Source organism: Littorina saxatilis, linkage group LG7 (genome assembly GCF_037325665.1).
Source record: "Littorina saxatilis isolate snail1 linkage group LG7, US_GU_Lsax_2.0, whole genome shotgun sequence".
Taxonomy (NCBI): domain Eukaryota; kingdom Metazoa; phylum Mollusca; class Gastropoda; order Littorinimorpha; family Littorinidae; genus Littorina; species Littorina saxatilis.
This window is the reverse complement of record NC_090251.1, coordinates 22,781,707-22,802,465: the sequence shown is the minus strand read 5'-3', so window position 1 is coordinate 22,802,465 and position 20,759 is coordinate 22,781,707. Positions and strand designations below refer to the sequence as shown.

General features: G+C 43.3%; 1 protein-coding gene across 1 annotated transcript in view; it reads right to left on the bottom strand.

Moving 5' to 3' along the window:
- LOC138970942 (uncharacterized) overlaps window positions 1–13,169 on the bottom strand; it is a 28,824-nt gene extending 15,655 nt beyond the window's left edge. Inside the window, exons 1-13 of the mRNA XM_070343530.1 lie at window positions 12,972–13,169; window positions 11,153–11,289; window positions 10,379–10,588; window positions 9,817–9,968; window positions 9,414–9,516; window positions 8,879–9,010; window positions 8,254–8,359; window positions 7,155–7,251; window positions 5,493–5,594; window positions 4,954–5,004; window positions 4,159–4,243; window positions 3,603–3,662; window positions 2,832–3,008 (exon numbers count right to left, since the gene is read on the bottom strand). Of these exons, the coding sequence (XP_070199631.1) occupies window positions 2,832–3,008; window positions 3,603–3,662; window positions 4,159–4,243; window positions 4,954–5,004; window positions 5,493–5,594; window positions 7,155–7,251; window positions 8,254–8,359; window positions 8,879–9,010; window positions 9,414–9,516; window positions 9,817–9,968; window positions 10,379–10,588; window positions 11,153–11,289; window positions 12,972–13,038 (1,479 nt within the window). The 5' untranslated portion in view covers window positions 13,039–13,169. The remainder of the gene's footprint in view (window positions 1–2,831; window positions 3,009–3,602; window positions 3,663–4,158; window positions 4,244–4,953; window positions 5,005–5,492; window positions 5,595–7,154; window positions 7,252–8,253; window positions 8,360–8,878; window positions 9,011–9,413; window positions 9,517–9,816; window positions 9,969–10,378; window positions 10,589–11,152; window positions 11,290–12,971) is intronic.
- Between the last annotated feature and the right edge of the window lie 7,590 nt (window positions 13,170–20,759).

Genomic DNA, 20,759 nt, shown 5'->3' with positions numbered 1-20,759 from the left:
GGTGTCTTCTAAACTATCTCTTTCAAACTCTGTTTCTCTTTCAAACTCTGTCTCTCTGTCTAACTCTCTTTCAAACTCTCTCTCTTTTTTTTAAAACTCTCTTTCACTATCTTATAACATTTTCTTGCTCTCTCGCTTGTTCAAATTCTCTTTCTTTCTCTTATGAACATTTCTCTCTCTCCTAGAAACTCCCTCTCTCTCAAACTCACACACTCCCTCTCTTTCAAAATATCTCTCTACGCGTTTGTAACTCTCTCTCTCTTTCAAAATCTATCTCTACGCGTTTGCAAACTCTCTCTCTCTCTCTCTCTCTCTCTCTCTCTCTCTCTCTCTCTCCCTCTCTCTCTCTCTCTCTCTCTCTCTCTCTCTCTCTCTCTCTCTCTCTCTCTCTCTCTCTCTCTCTCTCTCAATAAAGCAATAATATGTTGATATCGCAACACTAAAACTATTTTATCATGCCCACATCTTATCCCATATTAATTACGCATCAACTCTTTGGGATGGCGTCTCTGATATTCACATGAAAAAGTTAAACTCTCTACATCGTCGGGCAGCTAAAATCATGGACTGGGTGGCCGAGTGGTAACGCACTTGCGCTCGGAAGCGAGAGGTTGCGAGTTCGACCCTGGGTCAGGGCGTTAGCAATTTTCTCCCCCCCTTTCCTAACCTAGGTGGTGGGTTCAAGTGCTAGTCTTTCGGATGAGACGAAAAACCGAGGTCCCTTCGTGTACACTACATTGGGGGTGTGCACGTTAAAGATCCCACGATTGACAAAAGGGTCTTTCCTGGCAAAATTGTATAGGCACAGATAAAAAAAATGTCCACCAAAATACCCGTGTGACTTGGAATAATAGGCCGTGAAAAGTAGGATATGCGCCGAAATGGCTGCGATCTGCTGGTCGATGTGAATGCGTGATGTAGTGTGTAAAAAATTCCATCTCGCACGGCATAAATAGATCCCTGCGCCTTGAGTCCGAGTCTGGAGATACGCGCGCGATATAAGACTTCATATAACAAATGTTAAACGGTCCACAATTATCAGCTGATTTGAAGTTAAAGAATCTAAACTACCTGCCGCTAGTTAAACAGTTACAGTTTAATAAGACTGTAATGATGTATAAAGTATATCATGGCGAAGTGCCCATCTATATTCAGGACCTATTTCACAGAGTCACCGAAAGGTACGGGTCTATCAATTTTCTACCACCAATACCCAGGATTGATTTGTTCAAAACTAGTCAAGCCTTCTCTGGCGCTATGGTGTGGAACTCCATTCCGTCTGTAATAAGATCATTAACCTCACTAAAGAGTTTTAAACAAGCTCTGCATAATCATTTTATGTTTACCTAGATGGCTATACTAGTCTTAACACGTGCACGTAGCTGTCAACAATTGGCAAAGCTTTATGAATTACACAAATATGTTCTTTATTATATGTATTATGTGGAATTTGTGTTGCGATTTTCCATCTTCATCATCAACATCATCATCATCATCATTATCGACATCATCATCATCATCATCATCATCATCATCATCAACATCATTATCATCATCACTTGATCATCATCATCATCATCATCATCATCATCATCATCATCATCATCATCATCATCATCATCATCATCATCATTATCATCATCATCATCGTCATCATCGTCATCGTCAACAACATCTTCATCATCATCATTTGCACCATGTGGTCATTGTTGGCATTAGTGTAGGCGTTGGTATCGTGTGAATTTTGCCGTCGATCACTTTACATGTGTGGCCTCAATTAACATGTTACATGTTTCGCTTTCGATTTGTATGTTGCTTACTTTGTCATTTTGTTGTTTATGTTTATTTGCTTGTTTGCTTACTTGTCGATTGTTTGCTGATTCGTTCGTTTACTTTGTTTATTTGTCATGTTGCCTTACTTGTTTATCATTTATTAGACATTTGTATTAGAAGTAAGGACCGGTTGTAAGAAAAGGCGTCGCCTTAAACCTCTATCCTTGAAAAATAAAGTTCCATCATCATCATCATCATCTCTCTCTCTCTCTCTCTCTCTCTCTCTCTCTCTCTGTCTCTCTCTCTCTCTCTCTCTCTCTCTCTCTCTCTCTCTCTCTCTCTCTCTCTCTCTCTCTCTCTCTCGATTGTTAATCTAAAAACACTTTGTCTTAGTATAAACGGATGTCTAGCTGATATGAGCAACTTAGACCCAAATGAAAGGTATTACTATGTGAATGTAATTTTATAATCTTTGAGTTACTCCTTATGTAATCTCTTAAATACACATTGTGCTGCATTCCATACAATGTATTTTATATGATATATGTTTTTTTATGTGCGTCTGTCTTGATGTGTTGTATAAAGGACTGGTTGGAAGAATAGGCCTTGCCTAAAACCTTTATCCTTTTGTAATAAAGTTCTGAGTTCTCTCTCTCTCTCTCTCTCTCTCTCTCTCTCTCTCTCTCTCTCTCTCTCTCTCTCTCTCTCTCTCTCTTCAAACTCTCTTTCTCTCTCCCTTTTTGTCTTTCAAACTCTCTTACCCATTTGAAATTTCTATCAAACTCTCCCTCTCGTTTGAACTCTCTATCAAACTCTCTCTTTAAAACTCTCTCTTTCTCTCTCCCTCTCTTTCAATTTTTCTCTCTCTCTTTTTCAATCTTTCTCTATCATTCTGTCTGTCAGTGTGTCTGTCTGTCTGTGTGTCTGTCTGTCTGTCTCTCTCTCTCTTTCATTCTCTATTCCAAACCATCTCCCATTGCCTCTCTTTTCCGGGTTTTGTCTTTGTCAGTCCAAGAAAATAAAGTTGACCAGCAAACTATCGCTAAAATGGTACCTACGTGTGTAACGGCGGGGATCTCCAAGCTCTGCATGGCGTGACGGGGGTTGGACATACAGTACTGGATGGTCAGACCGGTAGCACGTGCAGCTTGTCCCATCTGCATCAGCCACGTCTTGGCCACGTCCACAGTGGACTGGGTGGCGTTCATCGTGCCAAACTCCACGTCTAGAAAATCCTACAGACAAAGTTTTAACAGTCGCATAAAACAAACAGACCTTCCTGCATATACCCTTGACACCCATTGACTTTTCTTCATTTATTTTCTTTCCGTGTGTTATTTTTGTATGTATTTGTTTTTATCACTGTTGCCTCTTGAACACGAACATGATCGTGTGAAATGACAACTAATCATTCTAAGGGCATTTTACCATTTGATATACCCTACCATTTCAGCTTTCTCTAGAGTTTGTGTCTTTAGGATTTGTTCTACTGTACTAGTCATGAGTCGAGATTTTTAGGATGCTCTTGTGATTAATTGATGGTCTACTGATACTCAATAAGAGAATATTGTTAACATGGGAACATTCAATACCATACTTGTTGGGCTCTGTCACAAGACCTGTAGATTTGATTTAGTTAGATATGTTTCATTTTCAACTACAGGAAAACCTCGCACTAACGACCTGGAAAATATCCAGACAAAGGAAGGGTCGATATTGGGAATCTGAGGGTGGAGTTTCATCACAGGATGAGGAATGTGTACCCAAAGTAACACATTACCTCAAACGAATTGCACACCTGCAGGAGTACAGACAACTTAAACTCTCACCTGTTCGTACACACTGACACCCCAAAGTCGTGCCTGGTTGAAGAGGTCCATCCAAAAAGTCTGCACAAGTTAAACGCGTCAGTAAAGAAGAGTTCTTATATTTTTAAAAAAGAAGTTTTCTGTATCAGTTCAATTTGTCTGAAGAGGAGCTGTTTGTTAACTCATTAATTGGCGAGCAACTAAAGAAATCTATATGTTCACCCCAAAACATCGATCGAACCTTATTAGTTTCACTTCAACAAATGAAACCAAGTAATGAGCATACGATTGGTGTGAATATACATTTTGACAAGCGTTTGGTGTGAATATACATTTTTGACATTCGATTTGTATGAATACACATTTTGACATTCGATTAGTGTGAATATACATTTTGACATTCGATTAGTGTGAATATACATGTTGACATGCGTTTGGTGTGAATGTACATGTTGACATGCGTTTGGTGTGCATGTACATTTTGACATGCGTTTGGTGTGAATGTACATTTTGACATGCGTTTGGTGTGAATGTACATTTTGACACAGTTATAGTATAGGCGATTGTAAACTCTTACCAAGTCCTGTGGAATCGCCTTTTGTTTCTCCACGATAAAGTTGTACTTTCCTCCATTGGCCTTTGCGTAGGGAGTTTTGGAAGACCTGCAAGAACTTATCCTAATCATAGACATAAAAGGCAGATACGCAGAACACTGAAGAAGGAAAAAAAGAACAGAAAAAAGACGTGTACACCAATTTACTTATACTTCTACAGTTTACAAGTTGACACTAAATGATCTAAATTATTCCAGTTACATAGGCACTTTGTTCAATTATTACAGTGCAGAAATTCGTAAAGATCTTATTCCGGGACGTTCCTAGGCACAAGCTTTTTTTCGAAAGAGATCAGGATTTTTTGACAATATTTAAAGTACAGGCTGCAGACGAATCTGAATTGTAAGGAACCTTTTACGTTTTACAGTGATATGCCTTAAATGTGAAATGTTTTTAAAGAGTTAGCCAATATCAAAACAGAGCAAAATCAATGCTGATGATTTGGTCTCGCATGACCTCTGACAAAGAAACAAACCTTCTTTAATTGCACAATTTAAACTATATCCTTTTTGTATGGACAAAGACCGAATACCATACTGTGCATAAATAGGTTACACGACTCCGAGTCCTGAATACCTGCCATTTTTTCCCAGAGGGACGATTTTCAGGTATTATTACCGAGCCTTTGGCGAGCTAATAATTATATGAGACTCGGTAACCATGGAATACGCCTCGCAACCACAAAATACGTAGCGTATTCACCTACTCCTGAGACAGAGACAAAATAGCAGGTCATGGGATAAGGACTGTTTACTCACCACCACATGTTGTGCGCCACCACCGGCCACTTTGTTATGTTGTAAACGTATCTGTGCAGAACAAATGAATATCAACAGTTAATTTTCCCCGGTATGTCGTAGCACTGCTGTCTTTAGCGGCTCAACACTCAGCTTTACGTTCATGAAAGCTTCCCCTTCCCTACACAAATTGTAAAAGAGAATCACAGGCCATAGCCTGAACTTTAATATAAGAGGCATATTCCATTCAAAACTGCATCCTTCATTTCTTTCAGTCTGAAACCTTAATGCTTTCAAAAGTAAAGGATGGTCCAAATAGCCACCTTGTTTGTTAAGTCTATCTCTTTGGCTGTCCGTCTGTCTATTTTTTTGTCTGCCTGCCTCTGTCTATCTCGATCTCTGTGTGTCAAGGACAGACAGAAAGACAGACAGACAGACAGACAGACAGACAGACAGACAGACAGACAGACAGACAGACACACACACACACACACACACACACACACACACACACTTTCCAGTGCTGGAGAGAGAAAGAAGCAAGCGTGCAGCCTACTCACTGCAATCCGTCAGGAGCAATGTCAGACGTGGCACTCCAAGTCATTGTGCCCCTTGAGTCCGGTGGTCCTTTGGGGTAGAACCACGCGTCGTACTGGATGTATCTATGTTGTGCATGATAGAAAAGACGGAATCGTAGCACTCGATGTATCTGTGTTGTGCATGATAGAAAAGACGGAATCGTAGCACTCGATGTATCTGTGTTGTGCATGATAGAAAAGACGGAATCGTAGCACTCGATGTATCTATGTTGTGCATGATAGAAAAGACGGAATCGTAGCACTCGATGTATCTGTGATGTGCATGATAGAAAAGACGGAATCGTAGCACTCGGTGTATCTGTGTTGTGCATGATAGAAAAGACGGAATCGTAGCACTCGATGTATCTATGTTGTGCATGATAGAAAAGACGGAATCGTAGCACTCGATGTATCTGTGTTGTGCATGATAGAAAAGACGGAATCGTAGCACTCGGTGTATCTGTGTTGTGCATGATAGAAAAGACGGAATCGTAGCACTCGGTGTATCTGTGTTGTGCAAGATAGAAAAGACGGAATCGTAGCACTCGGTGTATCTGTGTTGTGCATGATAGAAAAGACAGAATCGTAGCACTCGATGTATCTGTGTTGTGCATGATAGAAAAGACGGAATCGTAGCACTCGATGTATCTGTGTTGTGCATGATAGAAAAGACGGAATCGTAGCACTCGATGTATGTATGTTGTGCATGATAGAAAAGACGGAATCGTAGCACTCGGTGTATCTGTGTTGTGCATGATAGAAAAGACGGAATCGTAGCACTCGGTGTACCTGTGTTGTGCATCATAGAAAAGACGGAATCGTAGCACTCGGTGTATCTGTGTTGTGCATCATAGAAAAGACGGAATCGTAGCACTCGGTGTATCTGTGTTGTGCATCATAGAAAAGACGGAATCGTAGCACTTGGTGTATCTATGTTGTGCATGATAGAAAAGACGGAATCGTAGCACTCGGTGTATCTGTGTTGTGCATGATAGAAAAGACGGAATCGTAGCACTCGGTGTATCTGTGTTGTGCATGATAGAAAAGACGGAATCGTAGCACTCGATGTATCTGTGTTGTGCATGATAGAAAAGACGGAATCGTAGCACTCGATGTATCTATGTTGTGCATGATAGAAAAGACGGAATCGTAGCACTCGATGTATCTGTGTTGTGCATGATAGAAAAGACGGAATCGTAGCACTCGATGTATCTGTGTTGTGCATGATAGAAAAGACGGAATCGTAGCACTCGATGTATCTGTGTTGTGCATGATAGAAAAGACGGAATCGTAGCACTCGGTGTATCTGTGTTGTGCATGATAGAAAAGACGGAATCGTAGCACTCGATGTATCTGTGTTGTGCATCATAGAAAAGACGGGAATCCAAAAACAGATATATTGCTCACGTTCCAAAATTCAGAATCAAAACACCATGGTGGGTAATTGGGACGTTTGATTTATGACAAAACAAAACGATACGTTTACTAGTAGGCCTACGTCGACCCAAAGGTCTTTGAAGTAGACATACAGACAAACACTATTATGAAACAGATAAAGAACTTATCTCATGATCGTGTGTCTCGCTTGCAAAATGCCGGCGAGGTAATGAGCAATGAATTTTTTACTTTTTTTTTTAAACCTACCTGAAAGGGATACCCAGCAAATCAGCGAATGCCTTCAGATCGAGAATTGTCTGCTCGTATGTTTTGTTAGGCTCCGGTTTAACGTAGTAATAGGCACCTGCGAAAACCAATGTTTAAGTCACTTTCTACGCTTGAATACGTTGCTAGAAACAACATTCAGCGACGTATTCAAGGGCCCGTCGCGATATAACCTTCGTGGTTAAAAACGACGTTAAACACCAAATAAAGAAAAGAAAGAAAGACGTATCCAAGGGGTCCCCAAAACTGAAGTGTGAGTAATCACAATCCCTTGCAACACAACTTTTGGCATGAACACTCTCCCTGGTGACTTTTAAAGTAGCTTGCTGCACATTGAGCAATGTCATCCAAAATAATATCCTCACAAAGGTCAACGTTTAGGCCTTTTCTTTACTTTCTTTGGAAACAAATGCAAATCCAGTCAAACAAAAATGAAAATGGGATCACAATGTGAATCAATCGCCCAGTATTAAAAGAGCAAGACGGTTACAAAGGTAAACTTCGTGAAAAAACTTAATGGTGACAAACAAATATTGTTTATGATAGCATCAAGGTATGATAAATGTATGCCATTTATCAGAGATGCTCTTGAGAACCGACGAGTCAAGCAGTTTAGGATTAACTTTGTGTTTGGGGAAGAGAGAGAGAGGGAGAGAGAGAGAGAGAGAGAGAGAGAGAGAGAGAGAGAGAGAGAGAGAGAGAGAGAGAGAGAGAGAGAGAGAGAGAGTTACATTGAATAGAATTGAATTGAATTGAATTGAATTAAACTTTATTTTTCGAGGGTGACAGAATAAGCAATGCAGACATGCTTTTTTCCATCCAGCCCTCGCCCATTGAGGGTAACTTAATAATAATATTAAATAGAAGTTAAGTTAACTCCAGTACAATGTACATAATTAACATGTCCAACAATCAAAAAGACATTTCAAGATGCATTATGTTTCTCAAGCAATGATGGAATATTATAAAACAATTTTTATTTGTTTCTTAAAAAAAGAGAGAGAGAGCGAGAGAGAGAAAGAGAGAGAGAGAGAGGGAGAGAGAGGGAGAGAGAGGGGGGGGGGGGGGCAGAAAGATATACCTGCATCAGTGTAGTAGCCCAAGTAGTGTATGGATAAATCAGCTTTGCGGTACACATCAGTCTTGTCGTAGTACGTTCTCATGAACGTGCCCCAGTCTGAGAATACCTACACAAGGCAAGAAAACAAACCACTCTAAATTGCCTGTACCTTTGCAATAAACTTTCACTCACGTCTTTAAACTAAACAGCTTTATGACTTAACATAAATTTACTGCTCAATTTGTCAATGTTATCATCGGCGTAGCATTGCCAAGCAAGTAGTATTATGGTCAAAGCGACGAAGACACACAACGGAACTGATTTTGAAACACAACCTTTCTTATTGTAATTTTGAATGTTTAATAACTGATTTTGACTAATACTCTTAAAGTGCAGCACACAGTGAAAACACACTCAAACATACACACAGGCAGACACGCATACGGACATACAGACACAGAAAGAAAGACACAGAATCAAAACCCAGCATAGCCGGGGTACAAAGACAAATCAAAATAGCGAAGTAAGTGAAAAAAAATGTATCTGGTTGATACCCGCATTGCCACAGTACACGGCAAAACAAAACTCTGCATAGGAGGGGTACCAAGACAAATCAAAATAGCGAAGTAAGTGAGAAAATGTTTACCTGGTTGATACCCGCATTGCCACAGTACACAGCGGTTTGCTGAATGAAGCCTTGGGGAACAGACACCACCCCTCCCATCACTCCCCAGTTCACACGGCCTTTGGAGTCCAGTTCGCGGGAGGTAGACATAAACTGGACATCAGACAGGCAACACACGTTTTGGCATAGTGCACGACAGTATTGCAGGGATTAAGGAGTGGGAGTTGTGAAGGAAAAGGCCAGTCTCGCATCTTCAATGTATCGGTGGTTTTAGTTTCTGTGTGTTACACAATTGTAGAGTATACATCAGCCTACACTGTTCCCACCAACTCAAGTCCGGCTGTTCACAGACGCATACACACACGCACACGAACGCACGCCCGCACGCACGCACGCACACTCACACGGACGCACGAACGCACGCACGTACACACACACACACACACACACACACACACACACACACATACACACATCATGATGCACACACACACACACACACACACACACACACACACACACACACACACACACACACACAGCGGGCAATATTTACCTCAGAGAATGGCGCCATGATGCAGGCCCCACCTTTCTGGTCAAACACGGTCACAGGCCCTCCCACTGCTCCTCCCGAGAGTGTTCCTCCTCCTTGTATCCACCTGTGTGGTTGCAGTTAAATCAAAAGTAAGTCTTTCTACTGAAATGTTCATTTTCTGGCCGTAATTTCACTGTGTTCAGTTTAATTCAATTGTTTTAATTGTTCTCGTTGTTATTGGGTTGCTAGAAGCAGCACATGTTGAAATATTAGGTTTTGATTCTAACTTTTTTGTTTATATTATTGGGCACTTTAAAATACAAGACAATAAGTAAGGGGAACCTCTTTTATCAACTCTAAATTTAGTGAAATATAGCCTACATCCCTAAAACACGGAGTCATTAGGGGTTTCCAGTGCACTTACTTGCCGTAAGTGAGATTTTTGTAGCCAAACTGGCCTCCCTGGTAGCTGAAGTAGCCGAGTCCAATGTCAGAAGTTGGGATTTGAAACGACGGGAACCCGGATATGACGCTGTCAGTGTCATGCGCAGAGCCGTCAGTTCCGTTCATATAGTGCTGAAAGGTGCCATGACCGACATGGGTTGTATTACTTTTCATACATTGATGGACACAACGACAACGACCTCAATTACAACCACGACAACAACAAAGAGATCTTAACGTCTTAATGCAGCTTAACTGATACAAGGACTTGTCCTTTTGTTCTGAAAAAACACCCACAAGCACGCGTACATCCACACACACACATACACCCATCCACCCATCCACCCACCAACCCACACACGAACACACACACACGCATGCACGCACACGCACACACTAACACATACACACACACACACACACATGCACACACACACACACACACACACACACACACATGCACACACACACCCACACACACACACACTTACAAACACACACACACTCACACACACTCACACACACACAGTCCAAAAACTCACCTGTTGGAAAACCACGAGGGGCCAAGCGGGACTGCTCCATGTCTTGGCACACAGCTTCCAGGACCTTGACCCGGCCATGTAGACAAAGCATTGTGATGTCCACGTTCCCATCTTATCGGCCCCGCTCTCAGTCGCCTGGTGGTCCAGTTTCAGGGAGCCGTCTTCTGCGCTGAAACGTTTGCCCTCTGTGTACAGGAAAGCAGGCGCACTCTGCAAGTTACATCCCAAGTGTTGTGTGTGAACATTTTTAGCAGAAATGTGTCGGCAAGTGATAGTATGAAACGCGCCCAGGCAACACTATACAAACACACCAAACAAAGGCACACAAAAAGAACCTTTTGTAAAAGATCGACAATTCGAATGCGTTTTGTGAAACTTTAACAACAACAACAATACATTTAAAAATGAAGAGCAAGTACACCATTTGCCACTTATAACCCCTTCTCCTAAGTTTGTCACGTTAAGTCTTTTCCATTGTTGTAATCAACTTTTTCTCACCAGATCGGACACAACCAGTACGATGAACAACACAGAAATCTGACACAACCAGTACGATGAACAACACACTAGAAATCGGACACAACCAGTACGATGAACAACACAGAAATCGGACACAACCAGTACGATGAACAACACAGAAATCGGACACAACCAGAACGATGAACAACACAGAAATCGGACACAACCAGTACGATGAACAACACAGAAATCGGACACAACCTGTACGATGAACAACATAGAAATCGGACACTGCCAGATGAACAACACATAAACCTGGAGCCACGCGCTGCCCCCCTGGCTGAAGGTGAATTTGGCATGGCCATCAATGTCAAAGCTGAATGGGTCTGCATCCCTCTGTCCTGTGGCTGGCTTGCTGGGTCTAGAGTTCAGCCTGTGTGAATCCAGCTGCGCTGAAGATCACAGCAAGAATGGGTACGTCCTTGTTAGAAATAGCCGGACATGTCCGATATGTTTTTTATTTGACCGTTTATATTGAACAAGTATCAACAAAGATACGCTCCAAAATCAAGAATGGAAATAAATGCAACTAGAAAGGTTAAGTTTATGGATCGTTTAACTGTCGACAAAACGAAGCATTCACAATTCACCATTTAAAGCGGAAAAACAAGATACATAACAAACACAAATTGATGGTAAAAGGTACTGCGACTTGGGCACCAAAAAAACAAAAAGTAGGTTTAGGGTAACCCGACCGACCCTATTTTTTCCCGCCGACCCTAATTTTTTTTTCATTTCTCAAAACAAACAACTCTTTTGGCACATTTTGCGAACCATACCGAGACTAATATAAGGGAAGTAACCTCCTTTAAAATCGACTAAATTTATTAAAAAAAATATATATATAAAAAATAGCCGACCTACCGATCCTATCTTTTTTGGTCACGTTACCCAAAACCAACATATATTTTGGTTTGGCCTTATTTCCAAATAACATTACCGCATTCCAGCAAACATTTGTCTGTAGTGTATCTTGTTTGTACACTTTAAAAACCGACAGGTCGAAATTCTTGTGATTGTTTTTACTGCTTCTCAAGGAACAAGCGGAATGTGTTAAATATACGCCTTGCACAGAAAAGGAAACATGAGCGCATAGAATACATACACAATACGGCTTTTGTTCCTTACGTGCGTTCTCTTTTGTTAATTGTTTTCCCCGTCCTTACACCTGTTCCTTGTCCTCACACCGCCCCGTCCTTACACCTGTTCCTTGTCCTCACACCGCCCCGTCCCTGCACTCACTGCTCCAACCACCTCTGAATTTCGTTCCGCTGCCAGACTTGTCGATTTTACAGACGCTCCAGGGGGGGGATGTCGGGTCGCTGCGGCGGGCTACCCTCTGAAGATGACACTGCACTTCTGCTGAGTCACTTCGACGGTTTTCAGTAGTGGGTCTGTCCCGAGCTAACGGACGCAGCCCACTACCTACTATGCCCCCTACTAACGACATTGACTTTTAAGTCGCGGAGCCAGACTGAGTGAGCGTCCCCTCCAGAGAGCAGACCGCCACCACGTCCTTCCGTCGACCCCCCAGAACGTCACACGTTGAAGACTGACAGCAGAACTACTATTCAGGGAAGGATCGAACAGGAACACTGAGACCAAGGTCACCATGAGAGCTCCGGCCATGAAGGGCCATAAGAGCAAGGACAATTTATATTTTGGATGATTAATGAGATGAGGATGATAATGATGATGCTTTGGATTTTCAATTTGGTTTTTGAGACTACGTGACAGGGCAGCACTCTACGCTTACTGTCATAATATATCCTGGCATCAACCAGGCCCGAGAACTGCCGCACCTGCGGTGTTGGTCAGGTATACAGAACCCGAGCACCCTCAAAGTCGCATTCGTTAAGTGAATGACACTCGGCTGTGTGATCCCAGCCTTCCCATAGGAACCATAGCACTTCCACTCTGGGTAGGAGCCGACCGTAGCCCGAAAAACCCACATGACCCTGATGGGATTCGAACCCACGACCTTCCGGCCCGCAGCCCGATGCGCTAACCACTGCCGGTTCTTTTGTTAATTTTGATTCGCTGAGGTTTGTTTTAATTCATAAAAAAGTGATACCTGCATTCACCAGAGAGAAGCTTGCAGAGAAGGCGAAGAACAAGAACGACCTCATGCTTCTGTGCATCTTTCACAATGTTCGTTATTCAGTTCCAGGCGAAATATGCAAGATTGATTCAACCTACGCAACGCTACCGAAAAGTGACGGCTTTCGTTCTTGGCCTATATAAAAAAAAAACATTAAAAAAAACGCGCTTATGCCGCCATTAGCATTCGTAAAATAACACTAATCACACTATGAAGACGAATGTGTTTAAAATATCAAGGTAATTTGTTTTATCAAAGGGTCAAGTGGATAGCCTAGGTAAATTGCGATGTACTCAAAACTGTTGACTAGAGCAACATTAAGATTGTATAGAGTGCTATCGATACTGCTGGGTTATCATGGCCTCTTTTGATGACTCGGCTATCTGAACACTAAGCATCAATATTCAGATTCATAGTCACCGACACGCATACTCATAGACACAGACAGACATAGACACACAGAGACATAGACACAGACAAACATAGACACGCTTAGACACAGACAGACATAGACAAACATAGACACGCTTAGACACAGACAGACATAGACAAACATAGACACAGACAAACATAGACACAGACAAACATAGACACAGACAGACATTGACACAGACAGACATTGACACAGACAGACATAGACACAGACAGACATAGACACAGACACGCTTAGACACACACACTTAGACACAGACAGACATAGACACAGACAAACATAGATACAGGCAAACATAGACACAGACATTGACACAGACACACATAGACAAACATAGACACGCTTAGACACAGACAGACATAGACAAACATAGACACGCTTAGACACAGACAGACATAGACAAACATAGACACAGACAAACATAGACACACAGAGACATAGACACAGACATTGACACAGACACACATAGACACAGACAAACATAGACACAGACAAACATAGACACAGACAAACATAGGCACAGACAGACATAGACACAGACAAACATAGACACAGACAGACATAGACAGACATAGAGACAGACAAACATAGACACAGACAAACATAGACACAGACAGACATAGACAGACATAGAGACAGACAAACATAGACACAGACAGACATAGACATAGACAAACATAGACACGCTTAGACACAGACAGACATAGACAAACATAGACACAGACAAACATAGACACACAGAGACATAGACACAGACAAACATAGACACAGACAAACATAGACACAGACAAACATAGACACAGACAGACATAGACACAGACAAACATAGACACAGACAAACATAGACACAGACAGACATAGACAAAGCCACGCTTAGACACAGACACAGAAAGACACACAGACACCCACACAGACACCCACACAGACACCCACACAGACACACACACACATACACACACACACACAAACACACACAAACGCACACACAAACAAACACACACACACACACACACCCACTTACACACACACACACACACACACACACACACACACACACACACACACACACACACACACACACACACACATACACAGGCTTATATCGCGCGTATTCCGTGGGTGCAGTTCTAAGCGCAGGGATTATTTTTAATTTTTTTATTTTTATTTATATCGCGCACATATTTAAGGCGCAGGGATTTATTTATGCCGTGTGAGATGGATTTTTTTTTACACAATACATCACGCATTCACATCGGCCAGCAGATCGCAGCCATTTCGGCGCATATCCTACTTTTCACGGCCTATTATTCCAAGTCACACGGGTATTTTGGTGGACATTTTTATCTATGCCTATACAATTTTGCCAGGAAAGACCCTTTTGTCAATCGTGGGATCTTTAACGTGCACACCCCAATGTAGTGTACACGAAGGGACCTCGGTTTTTCGTCTCATCCGAAAGACTAGCACTTGAACCCACCACCTAGGTTAGGAAAGGGGGGAGAAAATTGCTAACGCCCTGACCCAGGGTCGAACTCGCAACCTCTCGCTTCCGAGCGCAAGTGCGTTACCACTCGGCCACCCAGTCCATAGATGTACAATACAGTACTCGGAGAACAAAACGCACAGGTCTCACTCCCGCACACTATCGCAAGTGATTTATTTCGTCGTTTTTAATCTGTCATAAATTTGTACCAAACACAATATCTCAAAACTATGATCAGACTCGTGTAGAATCTTTAACTGGCTTTAACGGAAAATTTACGTTTCGCACAATGAGCTTCAAAGAGGTAACTTTGGCCTGCCACCAAGCTCATACAAATGCATATTTTTTTTTCAAGAAGACAAAAGATATTTATGCAGAAAATCTATCTTTTTATAAAACGCTAATACTTTCAAGTGACAAATTCCTAAGCGTTTCCACTATCCTGCTCAGCAACCGCAGCCCCTCGTTTGATCTGTGCCGTGAGCAGTTCCATCAGTCGCTTCTCTCTCTCCATCTGTCTGTTCTCCAGCAGCCTGTTGACTGTGTAGAGGAAGGGGTTGATGGCCGAGTTGAGGGGCAGCACGAAGATGGCCATGGCCACGTTGACCTCGCCAGAGATAGGTTGACCAGCAGACGACAGAATTCCCAGCAGACCGATGGGGAACCAGCAGAGAAAGTCCGACATGGCGACGGTGATGAGTCGTCGCGCCAGCCTCTGGTCCTTGCTGGACCGCTTGGTGGCGCTGTCGGCGTGCTGCAGGCTGTTTCTCTGCACGGACTGGTAGATGAGGAGCTGGCCCACAGCGATCAGCATGAACAGCACGAAGTTGAAGACGATGAGCAGGCTGAAGGAGTAGTGGTGACCCGGGAATTTCTTCCTGGTGATGGGCAGCGGCATGCAGATTCCGTTGAGACTGTAGAAACCCCAGTGGGCGGTGGGAGGCAACAGTGGGATGAGAGCCAGCACTACACCCACCACCCACACCAAGCCTGAGGCCAGAGCCCCGCTCTTCTTGCTGAAGCGGACCCGGCTGAAGGGGAAGCGCAGGACGAGCAACCTGTCCAGTGTGATCAGACAGACCACCAGGGCCGAAACTTCGTTGGACGTCATGGACAGAAAGCCAGCTACCTTGCAGGCGGTGCTGCGTCTCCAGCTGACGTCATTCCACAGGTAGGAGCCCAGGTAGACACGGTCCGCCACGCCGATGATGGCCAGGTAGACGCCCATCAGGAAATCAGCCGTGCACAGTGTCACCGTGAAGATATCAAAGCCGTTCTTCATTTCACCGAGGATGCCACGAGCCACGAAGGCCGTGAGGTTGCCCAGCAAGGCCAGGGCTGCGAAGAGCGCCAGGAAGACGCGGTAGATGTGGGAACGCAGCAGGTTCTCACAGGACGACACCTCGTCACTCGGCGCCGTGCAGTCCGCCAGGTTGAAGCCTGAGGGGAGAGTGAGGGGGCAGCACAGCTTGTAGTTATCTGCCATCACCTCGCGAAGCTGACCCAGACCTTGCAGCAGGTCTCTGGGAAAGTAGGTCAGGGGGCAGCCACGCACGTCCAGCACGTGCAGGGAAGCGGGAGTCTTGAAGCGGTCAGTGGACAGAGTGTCCACCTCACAGTCACTCAGGTTGAGGACCTCAATGTTGGGGAATGTCCTGAGGGCACTCATGTGGAACATGGGGATCGTCACACGTGACAAGTCAAGAGTGCGAAGAAGGGTAGATTGAACGGGGGTCACACGCTGATTATGAAAGACAGAGGTCAGGGGGTTACCGGCCAAGGACAGGTGTCGCAGGTTGGGCAGGTGAGAAAGGTGTTCATCGCTGACTTCAGTCAGGTAGTTGTCACCAAGGTGCAGACTGTGCAGGTTGGGCAGACTCAGGTGTGAGAGTTCCCTCAGTGCACAGCTGGCCAGGTTGAGGTAAACCAGCATGGTGTTGTTGTTGACATCGACAGGACGCAGCCCGCTCCCACTGGCGTGCAGGTAACGCAGCTCTACAAACCGCCCCACGGGGACCAGGCCGCCACAGAAGAAGGCGTGGCCATAGCACGTGCAGCCCTGAGGACACACCGAGTCACACAGCAGTTCATCGTCGTGCTGCGGACAGTGGAACACGCCGTCACAGATCTCGGCAGCAGTCAGACAGACGGCAGATGCACGACAGCGATAGAACCCAGGACACGTGTATCGGTCACAGTCAGCCTCGTCCTGACGGCCCTGACAGTCGTACACACTGTTACAGCGCGTGAAGACGGGCAGGCAGTAACCGCTACCTGGGCACTGGAAATGGGCGGGCGGGCATTCCAGTGACTGGTTCTCACTGTGGGTAATGTTCATTGGAACCAAGCGGACACTCGTAGGACCTTCAAGTTTGACGATCACGGGCCACGTCACAGAGCGTATAGGCAGGAAGACATATGTCGTGCATACATCCTCGTCGCTTCCGTCAATACAGTCCTCTACGTCAGTGCAGACTGCTTCCCTTTTCACACACTGCCCAACAATATAGTTTTGTCACTTACACACGTGTGTATCTGTGTTAACATATTGGCTTTCACGGCTAACATTAAATTGTATACGATACCTCCCCATACGTTTTGGCACAACACCAAAACTACACACAAAAGCCAAATCATATAACTTGCTTTTAATCGAACATGAATAGTTCTTTCTTTTGAAATATCCTAACTTCGGAATGTTGCCAACTTTGGAATTTTGCTTATTGTTCATATTTGTTGACTTTGAATTCAAAATTGAGGTTGAAGCTGGTATGGTGTTGAGTATTTGTCGTATAACATAGTAAGAGAAATTGTTATTGTCAATCTGTAATAAGCAATGAAAGCATGTGCCTCCTTAACAGTATTGAGAGTTCAGAGAGAATAAATATATATAATTATGCATCTATTATAAAGCTGTGCTAATAACATGCATACACAGATACACATGTTGTTTTCAAAAGCACTTCTTTCTGGCTATATACATTATGCATGCCAATTTTGAGAAACTGATTTTTTTCCGATTCTACTCCATATTAAAAAAAAATCAAATAAAAAAAGTGTACATACATTATATGCAAATTATATACCTGTCCATTTCGACATTCAAAGTTGAGGGTTGGATGACACGGCAAATAGTGACAGAAGTTTTCGTCGCTGTTGTCGCTGCAGTCAGGCCGGAAGTCACAGACCAAAGAGTATGGCACACTCTGGTGGCCATTGGTGCACGCAAAAGACGGCGGATATGACGTCATATCACCGGAACAAGAACGTTTGTTCATGCATGCACTTTGCGGATCACATGACAGAAAACTGTGAGCAAAGTGTCCTTGGGAACAAACCACAAAGTGTGTCGAGTTTGTCAGCGAATTTGCTGACGACCCGACAGGAACTATCTTTACTGATTCTTCCAGGACTGATTTTGTGCTTCCACTAATCTCCAGCTCACAGATGTAGTCTGCAGGGAAAGGCTTGTTGCACGTAAGGTGCGGCAGAGTGATGGAACGTGATATTTCGATTTGGAGCACGATGCAGGAAGGTCTGGGGTACCTTTCGGTCCTTAGCTTGGGAATGTAGTAAGCAACGCTACCATCAGTGTGCTGCCACGTTTGTCGGTATCTGGAAAAGTGCAACATTAAAAAAAATAAAAGAAATGTAACATTTTTGGAACGTTTAATTCGGGACAAAACAAAACATTCATTCAAAACATGTTTTGCTACGTTCTCAATGTAACGTTCCAAAATGTTAACCTTTCTTGTTCTTTGATTCTTGATTTGGAACGTTGGTACTCTTTATATTTCTATATAAAGAGACACGGTCAATTGTTATAATTTTTTGTTATAATGCCCAGTGTCAATATTTTGAAAATAAGGAGAAACAACTCACAAGAATGCGTAAATTGTGTGGTCCCAATTGTTCCTGATGTTATATGCAACCCTATGTTCTCGGAATAAAATCTTGTTTAAACCATTGCGTACATGGGAGGCAGAGTGTCGGACGTTGTCCTGAGTCCAATGTACACCTTTTTCACGTGACCATACAAGCTTTTGACAATCTGCCAGTCTTCAGGGCCGTTCAAACTGACCAGGCGCCCGCCACGATGTCGGCAGTCCGCATCCGCCTCATTCCACGTCATGTCGTCGCCAGGGTTCTGCAATAAACCTCTAGCACGTGATACAGGTCAACAAGTATCAGTGGCTAGAATGATTATGTCGTCTACTCATGAAACGCTCAATGTTCGACTAGAAAAAAAACAAGTCGCGTAAGGCGAAAATACAACATTTAGTCAAGCTCAGTCGAACTCACAGAATAAAACTGAACGCATTGCATTTTTTCCGCAAGACCGTACACTCGTAGCATCGTCTGTCCACCGCTCGTGGCAAAGGCAGTGAAATTAACAATCCAGAAAAGCGCGGTAGCGGTTGCGCTGAGGAGGATAGCACGCTTTTCTATATCTCTATTCTTTTTAACTCTCTGAACGTGTTTTTAATCCAAAAATATCATATCTGAATGTTTTTGGAATCAGGAACGGACAAGAAATAAGATGAAATTGTTTTTAAATCGATTTCGGAAATTTAATTTTAATCATAATTTTTATATTTTTAATTTTCAGAGGTTGTTTTTAATCCGAATATAACATATTTATATGTTTTTGGAATCAGAAAATGATAAAAAATACAATAAACGTAATTTTTGATCGTTTAAAAAAATATTTTAATTACAATTTTCTGATTTTTAATTAATGACCAAAGTCATTAATTAATTTTTAAGCCTCCAAGCTGAAATGCAATACCAAAGTCCGGCCTTTGTCGAAGATTGCTTGGCCAAAATTTCAATCAATTTTATTAAAAAAATGAGGGTGTGACAGTGCCGCCTCAACTTTTACAAAAAGCCGGATATGACGTCATCAAAGACATTTATCGAAAAAATGAAAAAACCGTCTGGGAATATCATACCCAGGAACTCTCATGAAAAATTCCATAAAGATCGGTCCAGTAGTTTACTTTGAATCGCTCTACACACACACACACACGCACACGCACACGCACACGCACACACACACACACACACACACACACACACACACATACACCACGACCCTCGTCTCGATTCCCCCCTCTATGTTAAAACATTTAGTCAAAACTTGACTAAATGTAAAAACCACCACAATAAGAAGCTGCAAGCCAGCCAACTGTGCAAAAGATAGAAAGGTTATCTGTTGTTACTGTGATGAATATATAGCTATTCCAATTTTATGGATAGAATTCTAATTGAAAGATTGACCAAACAACCGCATCGGTTAGAACATTTCCTAAAATACGTTGACTGATTCCTGAAGTAGTAATCCTCGCTCAAGAACTACATGATGCAATTGATTCCAGAATATCGTTTTTGGGAGAACTGAAAGAGGGGTGGGAGTCAAAGCTTATTAGATGTTTCTGAGAAGAAAAAAAGTTCGGTCGGGCGAAGGACGGCGTAGCAAACAACGGACCTACCTGGCGAATGAGGATGCAGCACTTGTGTCCCACAAGGATCAGACCTCGCCCACACACAGGGCTGGAGTAGGGACACTTGTCTTCGTCTCTGCCGTCCACACAGTCGGGCCGCAGGTTGCAGGGGAAGTGGTGCTGCAAGCGGGGCCAGGCAGCGACAGAGCAGTTCCATCGCCCGTCTGTCATCTGCTGGGGCTGCTCCCCGTCAGCGTGCAAGGAGAAGAGAAGCCGGAAACCTGTGCACAGCAGAGACACGACAATCTAAATGTAACACAGTTCAGCTTCAGATGTTCTTTCCCTTTACAAGTTGTGTGCCCAGTCTACAACACAGTACCCTTGGACAAGCTCAACAAGTT